This window comes from Canis lupus, chromosome 24, assembly GCF_011100685.1.
Source record: "Canis lupus familiaris isolate Mischka breed German Shepherd chromosome 24, alternate assembly UU_Cfam_GSD_1.0, whole genome shotgun sequence".
Taxonomy (NCBI): domain Eukaryota; kingdom Metazoa; phylum Chordata; class Mammalia; order Carnivora; family Canidae; genus Canis; species Canis lupus.
The window spans coordinates 24,622,251-24,644,201 of NC_049245.1; the positions used below are offsets into that span (position 1 = coordinate 24,622,251).

General features: G+C 39.7%; 1 protein-coding gene, 2 long non-coding RNA genes and 1 pseudogene across 4 annotated transcripts in view; 1 reads left to right on the forward strand and 3 right to left on the reverse strand.

Annotated features, from left to right (window-relative positions):
* The window catches only part of TRPC4AP (transient receptor potential cation channel subfamily C member 4 associated protein), a 69,057-nt gene extending 67,844 nt beyond the window's left edge, over positions 1 to 1,213 (reverse strand). The window contains exon 1 of one of the 2 annotated variants that reach the window (XM_038572091.1): positions 845 to 1,213. In XM_038572091.1, the coding sequence (XP_038428019.1) occupies positions 845 to 1,012 (168 nt within the window). In that variant the 5' untranslated portion in view covers positions 1,013 to 1,213. The remainder of the gene's footprint in view (positions 1 to 844) is intronic. The other variant, XM_038572089.1, reaches the window with a different exon arrangement.
* On the forward strand, positions 1,147 to 17,584 carry LOC119865658. The gene is made up of 3 exons (XR_005377786.1): positions 1,147 to 1,502; positions 10,941 to 11,452; positions 16,897 to 17,584. It is a non-coding gene; the product is annotated as an uncharacterized LOC119865658 (long non-coding RNA).
* Positions 5,260 to 21,077, reverse strand: LOC119865659. Its single transcript, XR_005377787.1, has 3 exons — positions 21,043 to 21,077; positions 15,992 to 16,092; positions 5,260 to 5,452 (listed from the first exon to the last, which is right to left on the reverse strand). It is a non-coding gene; the product is annotated as an uncharacterized LOC119865659 (long non-coding RNA).
* Positions 17,931 to 18,494, reverse strand: LOC608861 (annotated as a pseudogene).
* Positions 21,078 to 21,951: the final 874 nt, after the last annotated feature.

Consider the following 21,951-nt stretch of genomic DNA (forward strand, 5'->3'; position numbering starts at 1 on the left):
ACTGATTATCCTTCAAGTCTTACTAAGCAACAAAAATGCACTTAACGCTTTACACAAATTCTCCATTGATCCTCACTGCACCTTAGGAGGCAGGTTACTAATTATCAGCTCCATTTTACAAATGAGAAAACCGAGGCACCAAAAGGTAACTTGTTCAAGCAAGGCTCTGAATCCAGGCCTGACTCCAAAGTCCTCGCTCTTAACCATGACGTTCGACGTCGGCAAAACAGATACAGTCCCTGCACCCCTTGGAGCTCAGACGAACATGGGATACAGGCGAGAAAAAGGGTAGACAACAAAGAAATATGTAATTACAGACTAAGAAAGTAATGTGAGCGAAATGAATTCAGGGCTGTGACTGAATAACAATGGGGACCTATTTTGGAACCGGGGTGGGGGGTAGTGTCAAGCAAAGGCCTCTCTGAGAGAATGACATTTATGATAGGCTTGAGAACCGTTCGGGGGCTGCAATAATGACCCACCGCCCAATTCACGGGGGAGAAACTCGAGGCCCTTAGAAGCTAAAGCAAACTCGTCCAGGGTCTCCCAGATGTGTAGACGTGGCGCAGGGTTGGGAGGATCCAGGAGCCCGGCCCCGGGCTGGTACACGCCATCGATGCCCGATGCAGCCCAGTGCCGCACGGCCCCTAACCGGGCCCTCCAGCCGGCTGCTGCCCACCGCCCCGCGGCGGCTGACAGCATCCGGACAGCCTGCAGGAAGGCCCCGCGGCCAGCCAAGAGGGGTCGGGCCCATACTGCGGCGGCCTGGAAAGGCCTCTTCTCCGGCCCCCCGCCAGCTCCCGCCCGGTCCGCCCCGCCCCGCCCCTCCGGGCCGGCTTCGTACCTGCACCGCCCGGACCAGGCCCCGGCCGGTCAGCTGGCCTTGCCGCAGCTGCAGCAGGATGTTGCCAGGCCGCGGCCGGCCGCCCCATCCGCCCCAAGCCGCTACCGTTGCCGCTGCCCGTCGCCCTCGGCCGGCCCCAGACCCAGCAGCCGCCGGCGCCGCCGCCATGTCTCCTCGTCCGACAAACAGGAAGCAAGCGGCCCCGGGGCCGCGGAGATTTCTACGGGACGGCGGAGGGGTCGCCGCAGCGCCCCCAGTGGGCCGACGGCGGAGGCGCAAGCCGCGTGGCAGGGGCCGTGCGCGCCGCGGGGCCTTCTGGGAAATGTAGTCTTGCTCGCTGGCGGGGCAGGTGAGAAAGACAGATGTGGAGTTTTCTGAGCACTTGCTTTTGGAGCCGCTCGGTCCAGCATTTCAGCGAGGTGCCCCGAGGTCAAAGACAAGTTCTGCGTGCGCATTCTCCCATTTCTTGCCTGTTTGGGGAGGTTACAGCCAATTGGCTAGGAAAAATCCTGGGCTCCAGTCCAGGAATCAAGCTGCCTAGCCTGATTCCTGCCTGCCTCTCTCGGCCTCTGACTCGGTGCAGAGGGACCTCGGCTCTCTGCCCCTTAATTTTCTTTTAGTTCCTTCGATCAATAGCTCCTGGGAACGTGTTCAGCCGGTAAGTAGTTCCTAGGGGCCTGCTCTGTGCTCGGCCAGAACCGGTCACTGTGAATACAGTGGTGAGCAAAACAGACTAACTAGGTCCCTGTTTTGGAATGCAGGCTACAGCAGAAGACAACAAAATCCATGCAGAAATAAATTGACGAAGTTGTGTAAGTGGGTAGGTTGTGAAGTTAAGTGAAATAATGGAAAGGGATCGGTAAATTATGACCTCTTATCCTTCGTTAGAGGAAACTTGTCCTAATTTCTCCCCACCAGACAATATGTTCTCTCTACTCTGAGCCCATGTAATCATTCTTTTGGCAAGCCTCTGTGTCAGAATTGTATTGTTGCCTCCCCTTTTCCTTTCCTAAAAGGGGTCTTGTACCATTAATGAAAGAATGCCTCGGTGTAATGCAATGAGGAATGGTGGAGATTGTGTCTTATTTATCACCCAAACCATAACACTTTTAAAAGAAAAGAGACACAATTAATAATTATGCTGGGACAGCAGGCATGGTGACCATTATCCCAGTTTGCCCCATACATGCCTGCTGTTTATGTTACAAGACCCCTCCCAGGAAAGGAAAGGGGCAAGCAACAATGTCCATCTAAAATGATTGGTCTCTACTGGCTTCCAGCAGATAGTTGCTGGAGCTTCTGGTTTTTCCAGAAAAGCCAAATATCTGGGTTTTTATGTGAAGTTCCCAAATTTTGAAAACTCCACGGACCAAATAAAACCCTGTCTCTTTTTGACCACTGGAACAGGAAGACCAGAAACTGGTCCATGGATACATGGAAGTTGAGCATGTGGTAAAGAGGATATTTCAAATCAATAGGGAAAAAAAGAAAAGCTTAGGTCTTTCGCTTCACACCACATTCTAAAATGAATCTCAGACATATTAAAAGCTATATATAACGAGGGCACCTGGGTGGCTCACTTGGTTAAGCACCTGACTGATGATTTTGGCTCAGGTCATGATCTCAGGATGGTGAGATTGAGCCTGAAGTCAGTTCAGAACTCAGCAAGAAATCGGCTTGAAGATTCTCTCCCTCTACCCCTCTCCCCACACATGTGCATGTGTGTGTGCACACTCTCATTCTCTCTCTCTCTCTCTCAAATAAATAGATAAAAGCTATATATAAAGTGAAATGAAAGTACAGTTCTAAAACTATAGTGGTGATGATTATTCAACTCTAAATTTACTAAAAATCATTGGATTGTGAACTCAAAATGGGTGAATGTTGTGATACATGAATTATACCTCAACAAAGCTGTTAAAAAATCAAAGCATAAAAATAATAGAAGTGAATCTGTGAAAATACTTTTATTATTTGGGGGTAGAAAAGTTCTTCTTAATCAGAAAACCCAGAAATCATGAATATGAAAAGTTTGACAAGTTTGAGCTCAATAATATTAAAACTTCCATACAGGACACTATAAACAACCATGAGAGGCAAGAGATATTCTTGGAAAGAGTTAATATCCAGAATTTACAAAGAACATACTGTGCCCTCTGCCATAAGTTTTCATTCCCAGGAAGCTCTGAATAGCTTGCTTCCTCATGTACTCCAGGCTTCTGTTCAAGGGGAGACCTTCCCTGACCACCCATATAAAATAGCATTTCTTACACTCTTAATCTTATTACCTGCTTTATTTGCTTGTACCATCTCCACCTGACATACAGTTGTTTATTTTTTGCACTCCTACTTCTGACTAGAGTATATTTTTGGTCTGTTTTGTTTATGGTCATATTCATCTCCAGCACCTAGAATAGTACTTAACACAACAGGTGATCAAATATTTGTTTATTGGGTCAATGAATTAACAACCCAATAGAAAAATAGAAATGAACAGGCAATTCACAGAAGAAAAGTCAATGACTAGTAAATGTGCAAAAAGATGCCCATCCTCAATTTTACTAATAGTAGAATGTTAATGGTCAGAACATAAATTGCTATATCTTTCTGGAAAACAATTTTTAGGAATGTGAATTAAGTTAAAGGAAGTCCAATCTTTTGGGGGCACCTCGGTGGCTCCATGGTTGAGCATCTGCCTTTGGTTCAGGTCATGATCCCCGGGGTCCTGGGATAGAGTCCCACATCAGGCTCCCCAGAGGGCCTGCTTCTCCCTCTGCTTATATCTATGCTTTTCTCTCTGTTTGTCTTTCAGGAATAAATAAAATCTTTAAAAAAAAAAGAAATTCAAACTTTTTGACTCAGTAATTACTCCTTTAGGCATCTCTTCTAATATTATTTGATATCATGATCACATACAAAAATGCTTATTGTGTTGTGGTTGTAAAAACAGAAACGTCACCATAAAATAGAATGTTTAAATAGATTCTAATATTTCAATAAAATTGAAATATAGTAGCGTCATTGAATATCATTGTTTACAAAATAAAATACTAAGATTTCAAATAATATTAAGCATGCATATCCTTTGATCTGCTTCCAGGAATTTATGTTCTAGCAACAATGAAAGAGGTATACCAAGATATATTACTAGAATAGCCAGTGATGAGGAACTTGGGTGGCTTAAGAGTCAGTTAAGCATCTGACTCTTGATCTCAGCTCAAGTCTTGATCTCAGGGTCATGAGATCAAGCCCTATATTAGGCTTAAAAAAATAAAATAAAAATGAAAAAAAAGAATAAAAATGAAAAAAAAAAAAGAATAAAAATGAATAAAAGAATACTCAGGCAGTTATATCAACATATTGAAAACAATCTAAATATCATCAGAAGGTGACTAAATGTATCTATACAGAATACTCTGCAGCTATTACATACACATGGACATGGGAAGATGTTCAAGACACAGTCATGAAATGAAAAAACCCATTGAAGACCAACATGTATCATGTGATCCCATTTATGTTAAAAAGTATCTACTTATATAATTTATGTATATATTGCAAAATTTAGAAGACTGTGCACAAAATAGTTAAAAGTAGTTATCACTGGGGAATGGGATTAGAAGGTGGGGGAAGAATGTTCATTTTCCTAATTTTATATTGTTATTTGCATTTTATTATGAGTATATAAAACTTTCATAATTTAACATTTAAAAACTTTTAAGAGTATATATTTATAACTGGATAGGAAAATGCTCACCACTGAAAGAAAAACAAAGCAAGTTATAAAGGAATAGGCATATTATGATCCCATTAATGTATAAGTCAATAGTCAACATTCCTACTCTGTGTGCTTATATGCACAGAATTACCTAAAAGAAACATCAAAAATATCAAGTGTGGGTGGATGTGGTGGGCGGTGTGGGGGGTGGCTCAGTCAGTTAAGTGTCTGACTTTTGGTTTTGGCTCAGGTCATGATCTCCCAGTCATAACATTGAGCCCCGAGCTGGGCTCTGGGCTTAGCGAGAAGTCTGCTTCAGATTCTCCCTCTCTCTCCTGCTCACTCTAAATAAATAAATAAAATATTTTTTAAAAATGCCAATGATGGGGATCCCTGGGTGGTGCAGCGGTTTGGTGCCTGCCTTTGGCCCGAGGCGCGATCCTAGAGACCCGGAATCGAATCCCACGTCGGGCTCCCTGCATGGAGCCTGCTTCTCCCTCTGCCTGTGTCCCTGCCTCTCTCTCTCTCTCTCTCTCTCTCTCTCTCTGTGTGACTATCATGAATAAATAAATAAAATCTTTAAAAATAAATAAATAAATAATAAATAAAAATGCCAATGATGTTTTTCACAACGCAGACAGATTTCAGGTGATTTTTACTTTATTAATATTTTTTATTATTTTTTACATAGGTCATGTGTCATTTTTTAGAGTTTTTATTTAAATTCCAGTTAGTTGGGCCTTCAGCTCAAGTCATAATCCCGGGACTCTGGGATCGAGCCCTGCCTCAGGCTCTCTGCTCAGTGGTGAATCTGCTTCTTTATCTGTCCTGCTCATGTTCTCCCTCTCTTGCTTTCGCTCTCACTCTTGTTCTTGTTCTCAAATAAAAATCTTGTAAAAAAAAAAAAAAAAGCAAAAAAAAATTCCAGTTAACATATAGTGTAACAGTTTCAGGTGTGCAATACAGTGAATCAGCACTTCTGTACATCGCCCTGTGCTTGTCACAAGTGCACTCCCCATAATCCACATCATCTATTTAACCCATCCCTCCCCTCCTCCCCTCTGGTAACCATTAGTTTTCTGTAATTAAGAGCCTTTTTCTTGATTTCTTTCTCTCTCTCTCTCTCACTTTCTCTCTCTCTCTCTCTTTTTTCCCCTTTGTTTTGTTTCTTAAATTCTGCATATAAGTGATATAATATGGTATTTGTCTTTCCTGACTGACTTATTTCACTTAGCATAATACTCTCTAGCTCCATCCATGTCGTTGCAAATGGCAAGATTTCATTCTTTTCTGTGGCTAATATTCCACTGCATATGTATGCCACTTACTTATTCTTTATCAGCCATGAATTATTTTTACACTCAGGAAAAATAATTTTTTTAATGTCAGAAACTAAGAAAAAAGAAAAGGCATTTCCAGGGATACACACTGGGCATTGGTGAGCTGTCTGGGCAGGAACCCAGCCTTCCTTGGACAATCACAGCCCAGGGTTCTGCCTAGAGTTCTTCCCAAGGTATGTGGTGGAGTATACGCTCATCCTTGTCAGAATGAATGAGGAAATAGAATCCTGACAAATTTCACAGTTCAAATGGCCCTTCAGGTTTCTCTTGACACTCACCATGATGGGAACAAGTCTTTCCACCTAAGCTTCGACTCAACTACCAAAAGTCACCTCTGCCATTCCTAAATTTGTACCTTGTTCGGTCCAGCCCGGCCCAGGCATTCCCCAAAGCTGGCTATTCATGGAGTCAAAAATTATCACGTTAAATTCAGTCTTTAAGGTCACCATGTGTCTAGGAAGTCAGGAGATAAGTTTTCAGAAATCTCTGAGTAAAGGCATTTTTTCCACTTCATCTCTGTTCTGCAGGCTTTTCTCGGAGAAACTAGATGTGTATCTCTTACCACCAGAGGGCATAGTACCCCTCTTATAAGAAGCCAGTTGATGTCAATTTGGGTCAGCCTTAAAAAAAATGAAGGTCTTAAACTGGTACTTTTTTTTTTTTTTTTTATAGTAATCCCAAATGGTTTAACCAAACATGCTGATGTTACTCAGAGACTATTACTTCTTGTAAATGAGTTACCAAACTCAGTTCGGCAGAAAGCTTTTCTGGGGCAATTTTTTAAAATATTTTTTAATCCTGGGAAAGTCATTTTAATCAAAACAACTGACACAGCTATACTCAGACCACAGAAACAGCTGTCCCATGTAGTTACATTGTCCTGGAGTGGTATTTCAGTCATATTTTTTTAATCTTAACATTTCTAATGTACAATCTCTCAGTGATTTGTTTAAAAACTATTTATCAAGTACCATCTTTTTTTTTTTTTTTAATTGAGTACCATCGTAAGTGCCAGGCACTGATGTAGGTGCTAGGAATACTGTGCTAAATAAAAAACCAAAGTCTCTGCTTTTATGGAGCTTATATTCTTGTGTAAGACCTACCCTTTTTTGGAGCATTTATCATTGGCCAAGTACTTTATTTGCACTCTCTTATTTTCCTGCAGCTTTTTAGGGGAAAATTTTCAGATCTACAGAAAGTTGAAAGGGTGATACAATGCACATACATTTTCTTTGCTTAGACTCAACAATTGTTAGCATTGTGTTTTATTATATCTACTCTTTCTCTCTTTCCCTATCAATCTGCATACGTATACATATATATAGATATATTTTAGCATATATCTCCAAGAACAAGGCCATGCTCTTAATAACCATGACATCATCATACCCAAGAAAGTTAATGTTGGTATAACATTACCCTATATTTAATATTCGAATGTCTGCAATTGCCCCCAGAATGTTCCCTTACAGTCTCTCCCCCCTCAATCCAGGATTCAATCAAGGATCATGATTTTTGAACGCCTTGTCTCTTTAGTGTCCTTCAATCTAGGAGAGTCCCCCATCTTTTCTGTCCTTCATAGCATTGAAAATTCTTAAGAGTCCAACTTTGCTGAATGTCCTACCATCTGGATCTTCTTGGCTATTTTCCCATGATTAGATTAGGGCTCAACTTTTTAGAAAGAATACTACAAAGGTGATGACATGTCTTTCCTATTGCTTCACATCGGGAGGAAATAACATAAGTTTATCCTATTATGGATAATGCCAAGTTTGATCTCTTCGCTTATGTGGTTATCTACCAAATGTCTTTACTGGAAAGGTACATTTTCAGGGCACCTGGCCAGCTCAGTCAGTAAAGCATGCAACTCTTGATCTCAGGGTGGCAAGTTTTGAGTTCCACGTTGGGAGTAGAGATTACTTTAAAAAAAATCTAAAAACAAAAACAAAAAAGGTACATTTCCTACTTTGTAATTAATAAGTAACTGCCCTTCAAGACTGAGAATATTCTGTTCCCCAACTTTCACTCAGTAGTTTTTATCATCTTTTGGCAATCTTGCCTGGATTACATGCTAGCGGTGGCAAAATTGTGATTTTGTAATTTTATTATTTCTTTCCCTTTTATTAGATCGTATTCTCCTAAGGAAAGCAGCTCTTCCATTTCTTATCTGGGGTATCACTATGAACTCACAGCGTAATGTGTTGTTTTTTTTGTTTTGTTTTGTTTTGTTTTTATTCAGAGGCAGAGAGAGAGAGAGGCAGGCAGAGAAGCAGAGACACAGGCAGAGGGAGAAGCAGGCTCCATGCAGGGAGCCCGATTCGATCCTGGGTCTCCAGGATCAGGCCCTGAACTGAAGGCGGCGCTAAACCACTGAGCCACCGGGGCTGCCTTTTTTTTTTTTTTGTAATGTGTTACAGTCCTTTACTCTTGTTAATTTATTTTCCTTATCATTTACATATGGTGAAATGCACAGTATTAAGTGCTTGATTTGATGAATTTTGACAAATGTGTATACCCGTGTAACCAACACCTCAATGGTCATAGAACATTTCTATCACTCCATTAAGTTTCATCATGCTCCTTGCCAGACAACTCCTGCCCTCCAGACAACCACTCTTCTGATTTTCATCATAGGTTCATTATGACTGTTCCAGAATTTCATGTCAATAGAAACATACAGTCTTTGTATTTAGCTTCTTTCACTTGGCATGTTTTTGAGATTCATCCATATTCTATTGTATCAGTGGTCCAGTCCTTTTTACTTCTGGGAAGTATTTCATTGTATGAAAACACACAATTTGTTTATCCATTCTCTTGTTGGTGGATATTTGGGTTATTTCTAGTTTAGGGCTATTATGAGTAAAGCTAATCTTTATACAAATTTATACAAGTTTGAACATTTTTATACAAGTTTGGGGGATGTATGTTTTGATTTCTCTTTCATTATTCTTTTTAATGCTCAAATTGCCTCAAATTTGACTAGTGGTGGTCCTTTCAAGCCAGTTCCTGTGTCCTTTTGATATCCTCTGGGACAATCCTAATTTTATTTTTATTTTTTTAATTTTTATTTATTCATGATAGTCACACAGAGAGAGAGAGAGAGAGAGAGGCAGAGACATAGGCAGAGGGAGAAGCAGGCTCCATGCACCGGGAGCCCGACGTGGGATTCGATCCCGGGTCTCCAGGATCGCGACCTGGGCCAAAGGCAGGCGCCAAACTGCTGCGCCACCCAGGGATCCCGGGACAATCCTAATTTTAAATAGCCCCTGTGAGACTTGAACTTGTCCAGCTATGTAATCTGATCTGAGCTCATTAAATACAGTCTCTCGAGACCTCTGCTTCAATACCCATAGGTGTAGATTTTCCCCTCATTTCCAGAGCCAGTCATTCTTTAATCTACAACAGTGGCTCTTAGCTTTTTAGAAGCTTAGGACCCTTTTATGATAAAAGCTTGAATGGTTTCTTCCCCAAAAAATGTGCGCGCGCGCACACACACACACACACACACACACACAAATTCTGCCCCAGGATTCTTGGATTGGCCTCCAAGTTAGTTTACTTAACAACTACTATGTATCAGAAACTATAGAAATGCAAAGGGAAGAAAGAAAAACAAATAACATTAAGAAAGAAGTAGTATGTGTGCTTCCAGACACTGTGTCAAGAATTTGTCGACAAAGAGTCATGAAACGGGATTCATAAACAAATTTTCACAGCAAATGAAATATATGCAATCATAAATAAATGTATGTGGTCACAAACTTAGCTTATAAATTAAGCATATTAAGAGATTAACAACAATACCGAGTAATAAAATAGAACAATTATTACAACATTCTGTAATAAAAGTTACATAAATGTGGTCTTTCTCTCAACACGTTATATTGTGCTGTACTCACCCTTCTTTGTGATGATGTGAGATGATAAAATGCCTACATGTTGAGATGAAGTGAAGCACTGTCACATATTGTCAGGCCACTATTGACCTTCTAACAATACTCAGAAGGATGATCACCTGCTTCCAGATCATAGTTGACCACCGGTAACTAAGCTGGCACAAAAAGTGAAACCCAGGATAGAAGGGAACTACTGTACTTGACTTTCTGAAGCTTCAATTTGCTTATGTGCATATGGAGAAAATACCTCAATGGATTGTTCTAAGTTGCAAAATATGGGCCCTGCACAAAATAAGCCCCCCAAATATTATTATTACGTTATTTTTATCATGTAAAATTTCTGTCCGTGATTATGTAAATTTCAGCAGCTTCCAACTGGCATTTTTAGCATTCAACCCCAGATCCCATGGTTCCTCCACATGCCCTCCATCTTCCAGGAAGACTAGGATCCTTAGAGCCCCCTGTCATGCTAAGGGTAGGATCCCCCCACTCAGCAAATCCCACATTTTCCTTAAGACTGAGTTGCTGCCCTTTTCAGAACTCTGGAGGATTTCTTGTCAGGCTCTCACAATTTAACCCTTGCTTACAAACCTTTGTAGTAATTTTTCTGTTATTAGTCCTAATGGTTTCTTTCCTTCCTAGGCAGATTGCATCTGATAGAAGGATAAAGCAATCATTACTATTTTCCCCTCTGAACATAAATACTGTTCAAAACACATTCAAAGCCTTGTTTCCTTGAATTGTATAATTACTCCAATAAAGTTGCAAAGGCTCCATCTCTTTTTGAAATCTTTCTTTGGAAACAACCCAAAAGAATGTCTTTTTAAAAAGAAACACCTAAGTAAAAGCCACTGGCTCAGAGCCTTTAGGACAATTCTTTGGCACCTCCTCCGAGGCAACAAATTCTAATTCTCTGGTGGATTGAGTCTTACAAACAACCCAAAACCCTTCTGAGTGGAACTTGATGAATAAGTGGATGATTGATACCATTTTTCTGTTTTTTATTTAAATAAATTTTTATTTGGAATAATTTTAGGTTAATAGAAGAGTTGCCAGGATAGTACAGTTCCCTTACATCCTCACCCAGCTTTCCTTAATATTAACATCTTATATAACCATTGTTTTTGTTTTTTTTCTTTAAGTTGCAGTACATCAAAAGAAATTGCAGACTGACTGTTGTGCTGCAGTCCTGGAAAGCAATCAATCAAATTAGAACAGACCGTGTAAAGAAGAAAAAGAATAGATTCCAACCAAGAATTAACATCAAAAGTAGAAAAGGGGAACATCATATCTGATTCTTTAGCATTAAGAAGATGCATAAGAGGATATAAACAATGTTATGTATATACATTTGAAAATTTAGATGGAATAGACAAATTTCTAGAAAACAAAACAAAACAAAACAACCCACACCTAAAAGGACACAAGAAGTAATTGAAAATTGGAATAATCCTATGACTATTAAAGAAATTGAAACTATAATATAGAAATCTTCTTATGAAGAAAAGTCCAGTCCCAAATGGTGTGAAATCTACTCAACTTTAAGGAAGAAATAATACCAACAATACACAATTTCTTCTAAAGACCAGAAAAAAGAAGTAACATTCTCTGAATGACTGGAGAGACTAAAAGAACATGAATACCAACACAGGAGGTGAGATGCAACAAAAATCTTTAATTTTATTTCACTTAATTCAACCTGCTTTCATTAATAAGTTCTCATCAATTTGTTGCAATGATATTGGGAAAATCTCATACCCTAGTTTCCCATATTTGAGCTTATATCGGAATTACCTAGAAGGCTCTTCTCTTCTTTTTTTTTTTTTTTTTAACTTGGAAGAATTTTTTTTTAAAGATTTTATTTATTTATTTGAGAGAGAGAGAGAGAGCACAAGTAGGGTGAGTGGCAGAGGCAGAGGAAGAAACAGGCTCCCTAGGATCATGACCTGAGCCAAAGGCAGATGCTTAACCAACTGAGCCACCCAGATGTCCCTACCTGGAAGGCTTTCAAAAACACATATTGCTGTTCCCACCTCCCGATTTTCTGATTCAGAAGGTTTGTGGGTGGAGCCCAAGACTTGGCATTTGTAGCAAGTTCTCTGGAGATGTTCATGTTGCTGGGGACCACGTTTGAGAACCACGGGTCTAGTGGCATATATATTAAAATCTTGCTTACCACAGAAATAATGTCATTTGGAATACTTAGAAAGCCTTGAAATATTGGAACAGTCTTCTCATGAATATTCTAATTCTCTAAGAATGTTTTAAAAAATATCATATAAAATAAGTAAATACAAAGTATTTTGTATTTTATCATATCAGTTAATGAGGCCCAACACTGTTACTCAGAAAACAACTTCGAAAAGATTGTCCAATGAGATTACTTTTCAGTTAGAAAAATACAAATTTCACTCCTGTATTCTTATAATCTGCTTTAGACTTTCCTTTAAGACAACCAACTAACTTTGATATGACAAACTAAGTGGTATGATCAGTTCTAATCCCTGAAAACATTTTGTGGGTGGTTTTTTTTTTTTCCAAGGAATTGGGTATTTTTCTCAGCTTTCTTTAACAAAATTAACAACCTCTACTGATTTTTTTTTTCAATATATACAAGAATTTCAGCAGAATGTCTTTGTCATCCAAGGAATTACAACACATAAAAGAGTATGCCAAGTAACTGTTTTTAGATGTTTCTAAATAATTCTTAAATAACTTTATTATAGTTTCTTTTCTCTCTCTCTTTTTTTTAATTCATTTATTCATGACAGAGAGAGAGAGAGAGAGAGAGAGGCAGAGACACAGGCAGGAGAAGCAAGCCCCATGCAGGGAGCCCGACTCGGGACTCGATTCCCGGTCTCCAGGATCATACCCCGGGCTGCAGGTGGCGCTAAAACGCTGGGCCATCGGGGCTGCCCTAGTTTCATTTTTTACAGACTAATTTTGGTGACCAAAATTATACCTTTCAATTCTGCAAATATTTTAAGTCTAGTTTGTGTGAGGAGGCTAACTAAATGTAACAAAACCCTCCTTAAAATGGCCTTAATCAAATTCACCACAGGCCTAAACTATTGTGCAGTTTTCAACTTATCTTTCTCAAGTTTTTTTTTGGATCACAAAATCAATACCAGATTGTAAAAGCCTAATAAGCATTGCTTCTAAAGTTCTACAACAGTACAGGTTCGAGGAGAAATTATATTATTTCTAAGCTATATTTTTATCAATTGTTTTACCATAAAAACTGAACAGACCAAAATACATGCCGCAAGAATAATTTTTTTTTTCAGGAACCCTGTGAGCAATATTCACTGTTGGCATGTATTATGTAACCCAACACAATACAATAATATTTTATAATAATACAATAATAATAAAGCTTTTTCGAGCTCTATCGTGGCTCAGAAAATTTGCCCATCTCATTATATATATTTTTTCTTTTTTTGAAAATACTGAAGGGACTAATTCAGTATGTCATGTTTCCAAGTATCTTTTTAATTTTGATGGCATTAAGCTTTCATTTGCAAGAATATTATTACAACGAAACATTATTACATGTCATTTTGTTGGTTTTCACACTTGATAAAACTATTTTTTAAAAGCTGTCTTAGGTATCCCTGGGTGGCGCAGCGGTTTGGCGCCTGCCTTTGGCCCAGAGCACAATCCTGGAGACCCGGGATCGAATCCCACATCAGGCTCCCAGTGCATGGAGCCTGCTTCTCCCTCTGCCTATGTCTCTGCCTCTCTCTCTCTCTGACTATCATAAATAAATAAAAATTAAAAATAAATAAATAAATAAAAGCTGTCTTAGGGCAGCCCCGGTGGTGCAGCGGTTTGGCGCCGCCTGCAGCTCAAGGCGTGATACTGGGCTACCTGCATGGAGCCTGCTTCTTCCTCTGCCTGTGTCTCTGCCTCTTTCTCTCTCTCTGAATGAATAAATAAATAAATCTTTAAAATAAATATACTTTCTTTTTAATGAGGCACAAATGAAATCACTGTTGGCTGATTATGTCGATAATTTCCTTAATATCACTGTTCACTCATCCCATATTTTTCACTTTCTCATTCTCATTTTTTGTAGTGTTAAAACAACCTATTTGAGGGCAATTTGAACTAATTCAATTAAAAAACTACATTTGGGGATCCCTGGGTGGCGCAGCGGTTTGGCGCCTGCCTTTGGCTCAGGACGCAATCCTGGAGACCCGGGATCGAGACCCATATCGGGCTCCCGGTGCATGGAGCCTGCTTCTCCCTCTGCCTGTCTCTCTCTCTCTCTCTCTCTCTCTCTCTGACTATCATAAATAAATAAAAGTTTTAAAAAAACTACATTTGTCAAACAGTCAACATTTTCCAGATATGCACTTTCTGAAAAACCACGCTATAAATTCCTAACCAAAATCAGTTGAAAGTCGTGACAATGTGGGGCGCCTGGGTGGCTCAGTGGTTGAGCGTCTGCCTTTGGCTCAGATAGTGATCCCAGGGTCCTGGAATCAAGTCCCGCTTTGGGTTCCCTCCAGGGAGCCTCTTCTGTTTCTATGTCTCTGCCTCTCTCTGTGTGTCTCTCATGAATAAATAAGTAAAATCTTAAAAAAAAAAAAAAGTCATGACAACATTGTCAAAAATCAATAAAATTCTCCCACACTTCAGTTTACAACTAATTTCAAATTATGATATAAAATTTTAAAATACTTAATTCTCCCATTATCAGGCAATGGCCATATTGACAATCATATACCAGAAAATCAAGTTATGTGCCAGTGTGCTGAATAAAACAATCTGTTTTTAGCCAGTGGGTATATTTTTCACATCTCCTCTGTCTCTCTCCCACAATATGAAGCAATTAGTCTCAGTATCGTGCCAATGTCCTTGGTTCTTGCCAAAGACCTATGTGACACACTCTGATACTTTCTAATTCATTCTATATCATTATTGTAAAAGTTAGTTGTGATGCATTAAATTTATTCCTTGACCTACTAAGGATCATAAGCCAAGTCTCAAGAACACTGTTCTAAAACCCCAGCACGTTAATATAGCAAGAAAGTTTGTTTTCAAAAATATGTAAACAAGAATAGCTTGCTTTCTGCATGCAGAATGGTTTGGGGTGGGGGCTTTTTTTGGTAATTTTTTTTCCAAGTATGGATTTAGACCACATTGTGCCTGCAAACCGCTGCCACTTTGTGAGGTGATTTGTGTTCTCTTTTCCTTTTTTTTTTTTTTTGTCTTTTAAAAAATTAAGATATACATGTGCATACATTTTCCCCATTAAAGTGTACATTCAGTGAGTTTTAGTATATTCACAAAGCTGTGTAATAATCATCACCATCTAATTATATAACATTTTCATTACCCTCCAAAAAAGTCCACTTATGGTAGACAAAACAAAGCAATACAAAACAAAACAAAACAAAAAACCCTACCTATCCCACTAGGAGTAAATCCTCATGCCCTCTCCCCCTGGTGCCTGGCAACTACCAATTAACTTTCTGTATCTATGGATTGGTCTATGCTAGAGGCTTCATAAAAAAAGAACAACACAATATGCATCTGGCTTCTTCCACTTAAAATATATTTTTAAAGTTTATTCATGTTGCCATATTTATCAGCACTTCAATTATTTATGTGGTTGAATAATATTTCATTGTATGGATATACTACATTTTGTTTATCTGCAGATCAGTTGAGGGACATAGAGTTTCTTCCACCTTTGGCTATTACGAATAATGCTGCTGTGAACATTAGTGAACAAATTTTCATATGGACATATGTTTTCATTTCTCTTGGGTATCATATATATATATATATATATATATATATATATATATATATATATATATATATATACCAAGAGTGAAATTGTGAAATTGGTGGGTCATATGGTTATTCTATGTTTAACTTTTTGAGGAACTGCCAAACTGTTTTCCAAACCAATTGCCCCATTTTACATTCCTGCCACCAATGTATGAAGGTTCCAAATTTTCCATATCCTTGATAACATCTGTTTGTCCATGTTTTTTATTATAGCCATCTGCAGCAGACTGAATGTCTATGTCCTCCCAAATTCATATGTTGAAATCCTAACCCCTAAGGTGATGGTATTAAGAGGCAGATCCTTTGGGAAGTAATTAGATCATGAGGGCAAAGCCCTCATTAATGGGATAAGTGCCCTAATAAAAGAGGCCCCAAAGAGATCTCTTACCTCTTTTGACATGTGAGATTACAGTGAAAAGATGGCAATTTAGGCAGTAGGCTCTCCCCAGACATAATCTGCTGGCACCTTGATTTTGGATTTCCAAGATTCTAGAGGTGTGAGAAATAAATTTCATTGTTTATAAGCCCTTCAGTTTATGCTATTTTGTTATAGAAAGTCAAGCAGACTAAGATGCCATCCTGGTGGGAGTGAAGTGATACCTCATTTGGTCTTGATTTACATTTCTCTTATTACTAATTATGTTGAGCATCTTTTCCTGTGCTTACGGACTATCTGCATACCTCTTTGGAGAAATGTCCATCATCTTTGCTCATTTTTTAAATTGGGTTGTCTTTTTATTATTGGGTTGTAAGAGCTCTTTACATATTCTGGATTCTAGACCTTCATCAGACTTTTTTTTTAAAGTAGGCTCCATGCCCAGTGTGGAACCCAACAGGGTGCCCTAACTTATGATCCTGAGTTGGAGACTTGAGCTGAGATCAAGAGTCTGATGCTTAGGGCAGCCCCAGTGGCACAGCGGTTTGGAGCTGCCTGCAGCCTGGGGTGTGATCCTGGAGACCTGGGATCGAGTCCCACGTCAGGCTCCCTGCATGGAGCCTGCTTCTCCCTCTGCCTGTGACTCTGCCTCTCTCTCTCTCTCTCTCTCTTTCTCTATGAATAAATAAATAAAATCTTTAACAAAAAAAAAAAAGAAGAGTCTGATGCTTAAAGGTCTGAGCCACCTCGACACCTGCCCCTCATCAGGTATTTTGATCTGCAAATATTTTCTCCCATTCCGTATTTTAACATTATTGATAGTGTCCTTTGAATCACAAACGTCTTTAATTTGAGGAAATCTAATCTATCTGTTTTGTTTTTTTGGTTTGCATGTGCTGCTTGCATTGTCGTCTAAGAAGCCCTTGCCTGACCCAAAGGCACAAAGATTAATGCCTATGTTTTCTTCTAAGAATTGAATCGTTTTAGCTCCTATTTAGGGCTTTGAGTCATTGAGTTAATTTTTTTATATGGTGTGAAACAGGGTCCAACATCTTTCTTTTGCAGGTAGGTATCCAGTTGTCCCCAAAACCTTTGTTTAAGATGTGTTCCCCCATTAGATTGTCTCGGCACCTTTTCAAAAATGAACTGACCATAAATATAAGAGTTTATTTCCAGACTCTTGGTTCTATTTCATCAACTTATATGTCTATCCTTTGCCAGTACCACACTGTCTTGATTACTGTCTGCTTTGTAGCAAGTTTTGAAATCGGGATGTGTAAATCCTCCAACTTTGTTCTTCTTTGTCAAGATTATTTTAAGATATTTTTGGCCTTTGAATTTCCATATGAATTTTAGAATCAGCTTATCGATTTCTCTTAAAAGAGGCAGCTGGGATTTTGATGGAGATTGCAGTGAATCTATAATAGTAATGTCATCTTAATATTATTACATCTTCTGACCCATGGACATGGAAATATTTTTCCATTTATTTAGGTCTCTTAAAATTTGTTTTAACAACACTTCATAGTATTCATTGTGTAAATCTTCTCATACTTCTTTTGTTAAATTTATTCCGAAGTAATTTATCCTTTTTTATGCTGTTGTAAATGGGATTGTTTTCTTGATTTCATTTCTGTATTGTTAATTGCAATTGTATAGAAATAAACTGATTTTTGTGCATTGATCTTGTATCCTGAAACCTTGCTGATCTAATTTTTTTTCTTATTTAAGAGAAATATAATGTTAATGATTAACTTTCTACTTTAATTTTATTAATTTATTTGAGAGAGTGAGCAAGAGAGAGAACACAAGGAAAGGCAGAGTGAGAGGGAGAAGCAGACTCCTCTGCTGAGCAGGATCCTGGGATCATGACCTGAGCCAAAGGCAGATGCTTAACTGACTGAACCACTCAGGCACCCCTAACTTTAGACTTTATTTTATTTTTTTTTTTTTTTACAATCGTGAGGTCTTTTATTTTTTTTTACAGTTATCATGCCATGAATTCATAGGGAATGGGTTCCAGCAGTTCAGGCTCCTTTCCATTGGTTCTCACAAAGTGTGCTTCTCTGGGTGGGGCAGGCTGGCGCTTCAGTTGGACCCAAGTACCTTTCTCTTTGGCTTCCTTCTTTTTCTGATCATTTTCCTTCACACGCTTCAGGAAGCTATCTCGGCTCTTTGAGTGTTTAATATGCTCAATGCGGACATTAATTCTCTTGGCAAGAATCTTGCCCTTAACTTGTTTGTTTACAACAATGCCAACAGCATGCTGAGTAACATTGTAGACCCTTCCAGTTTTGCCATGGTAACATTTGTGGGGCATTCCTTTTTGAACAGTGCCCATTCCCTTGATGTCCACAATATCACCTTTCTTATAGATTCGCATGTATGTGGCCAAAGGAACAACTCCATGTTTTCTAAAAGGCCTAGAGAACATATAGCGGGTACCTCTCCTCTTTCCCTTTGTGTTGGTCATTTTGGCGAATTACTGGAAGATGGCGGTTCCGGCCGAAAGGAAGCCTAACTTTAGACTTTAAATTAAGAACATATACCAGTCATAAAGGTTTCTAGGTGTATTAGTCAGGTGCCTGAGAGAAAACAGATGACTCATTCAAATTAGGAAGTTTAGAGGAGGATTTACTAAAAAGACTATTTATAAAGGTATGGGTAGAGCATAGGAAAACCACAAGGGATAACTCAGCAATCTGGGGCTAGTAATAGCATAGTCATTACCATCCCTAGCTTGAGGGAACAAGGGAATTAGAAAGGTTATCATTAACAAGAAAAGAAAGAGTTGAGAGAAAAACAGTGATCTTCAACTGAGAAACTAGCCAGCCTGAAGCAACCCTGCCAAAAAGGAGACAGGGGAATAAATAAATGTCTTGACCACACTCTACTCTCTCCCTCCAATCTCCTGCTTGGACACCTCACTGAGATTCTGGTTGGAAGCCAGACATCAAACAAGCCAGCCCATTGATGTAGTTCATACAAGGATTGCAGGAATGGAGAACAATTTACCCTCTTGGGATGAAGAGGGGAGAGTACATCCAGAGGGGCAAATGGAAGATATCCCATGCACTAGGTTATGCCAGAATAACAAGCAACTTAATCAGAATCACTTGAAAAAAGCAGGAGGGAGGAAATAAAATAAAAGCCCAAATTAGGACAACAGAAAACAAACATACAGTTGACAGAAATAACCAAGGCAAACATTTGTTTTTGGAAAAAAAAAAAAAAGAGTAATAAAAAGTGTCCCCTGAGAAGATGGTAGAGTAGGAGGTCCTTAAACTCACCTTGTCCCAGGGATACAACTAATAATATTCACATCAGTGTAAATAACCCAGAAAATAACCTGATGACTGGCAGAACAAACTCCACAATTAAATGGTTGAGAGGAGGCCACATCTAAGAAGGTTGAAAGGGCAAAGATGAAGTCTGGGAATGAAACGGACTGGAGTCATCCACCGTGGTATGGAGAAGGGCAGAAAACATACTGTCACACCAGTGAGCCACACCAATGTGGAGGACAAATCCCCATGATATTTGCCTTTTTTTTTTTTTCTTTTTCTTTTTCTTTTTCTTTCTTTCTTTCTTTTTTTTTTTTTTTGGAGTTCAATTTGCCAACATATAGCAAAACACCCAGTGCTCATCCCATCAAGTGCCCCCCTCAGTGCCCGTCACCCAGTCACCCTCACCCCCCCGCCCACCTCCCTTTCCACCACCCCTTGTTCGTTTCCCAGAGTTAGGAGTCTCTCATGTTCTGTCTCCCTCTCTGATACTTCCCACTCATGTTCTCTCCTTTCCCCTTTATTCCCTTTCACTATTTTTTATATTCCCCAAATGAATGAGACCATATAATGTTTGTCCTTCTCTGACTGACTTATTTCACTCGGCATAATACCCTCCAGTTCCACCCACGTCGAAGCAAATGGTGGGTATTTGTCGTTTCTAATGGCAGCCTGGGTGGCTCAGCGGTTTAGTGCTGACTTCCAGGCGTGATCCTGGAGATCCGGGGAATCGAGTCCCACATCAGGCTCCCTGCATGGAGCCTGCTTCTCCTTCTGCCTGTGTCTCTGCCTCTCTTTCTTTCTCTCTCTCTCTCTCTGTCTCTGTCTCTTATGAATAAATAAATAAAATCTTAAAAAAAAAAAAAAAGATATTTGCCTTTGAAAACCTGAGGAACCCAATCAACTGAAAGCTTGGAATTTTAAAAGTCCATAGGCTTGGCTGTAGGAGAGCCAAGAGGCCTTAGGGAGCAGAGTCTCTGCTCTTAAAGAGATAGGAGGACAAACAGCCCAAGCAGATATTGCGCGGAACCAGCAGTTTGAAAAAACGCCAGGGGCATATGGCTGGGAGAATGATTTGCTCATCTGAGGGCAAGCCAGGGATCACAAGGCGATTCCACGAACAAAGAACCTGTCAGGTGGGTTTCCCTCCCCCACCCTCCAGCATAAACAACAGCCAATGTGAGAACCTGTGCAGTATAGACACTGGCTACCTAATTTGTTTATGCCAAGCCCACTTGCCAATGCTTCAGTCGATCTGCTCTTCCCAGTCATGCTTGCCTCAGTCCTACACTGAAGACCAAGGCAAACCTTGCCAACATCACATCTCCCAAAACGCAGGTATTGTGGGACCGCGGTTCCTGCAGCAGTGGGGGAAGGTCTCAACTCCCAAGCAGACCACTGGACGCGCCTCACTCCTGCTGGGGACCAAACACTGTCCACAATAGGCAAAGAGAGCCTCTGCAGACAACTGGATTGAAGGGAAAAGAGGCCAAGACTTAACAGGTAAGCACATACACATATAGTAGACACTCCTGAAGTGCCAGGCCCTGGGGAACAGGGGACAATGCACTCCAGGGTACTTCAAGACTTCATTATAAGGCTATTAAGACCAAGAGAAGTAGCTGACTTTCCTAACAGAAGGTCAGACAAAATAAGGAGACAGAGAAATATCTCCCAAATGAAAGAATAGAACCAAACCACAGCAAGAGACCAAAGCAAAATGAATATAGGTAATATGCCTGAGGGAGAATTTAAAGTAATGATCATAAGGATACTCACCAAACTTGAGAAAAGAGTGGAGGACATCAATGAGACCCTTAACATAGAGATTAAAAGAAAAAAAAACAAACAATTAGAGATGAAAAACACAATAAATGATGGGTGTGCCTGGCTGGTTCGGTTGGTGAAGCATGCAACTCTTGGTTTCAGGGTTGTGAGTTTGAGCCCACATTGAGTGTGGAGATTACTTAAAAATAAAATCTTTTTTTTTTCTTTCCAGGCTGCTGCATACAGGGTTTATTTAGCAGTGTTTTTTTTTAATAATAAATTTATTTTTTATTGGTGTTCAATTTGCCAACATACAGAATAACACCCAGAGCTCATCCTGTCAAGTGCCCCAATCAGTGCCCGTCACCCATTTACCCCCACCCCTCACCCTCCTCCCCTTCCACCACCCCTAGTTCGCTTCCCAGAGTTAGGAGTCTTTATGTTCTGTCTCCCTTTCTGATATTTCCTACCCATTTCTTCTCCCTTCCCTTCTATTCCCTTTCACTATTATTTATATTCCCCAAATGAATGAGAACATATAATGTTTGTCCTTCTCCGATTGACTCATTTCACTCAGCATAATACCCTCCAGTTCCAACCACGTTGAAGCAAATGGTGGGTATTTGTCATTTCTAATGGCTGAGGAATATTCCATTGTATACATAAACCACATCTTCTTTACCCATTCATCTTTCGTTGGACACCGAGGCTCCTTCCACAGTTTGGCTATTGTGGACATTGCTGCTAGAAACATCGGGGTGCAGGTGTCCCGGCGTTTCATTGCATCTGTATCTTTGGGGTAAATCCCCAGCAGTGCAATTGCTGGGTCGTAGGGCAGGTCTATTTTTAACTCTTTGAGGAACCTCCACACAGTTTTCCAGCGTGGCTGCACCAGTTCACATTCCCACCAACAGTGTAAGA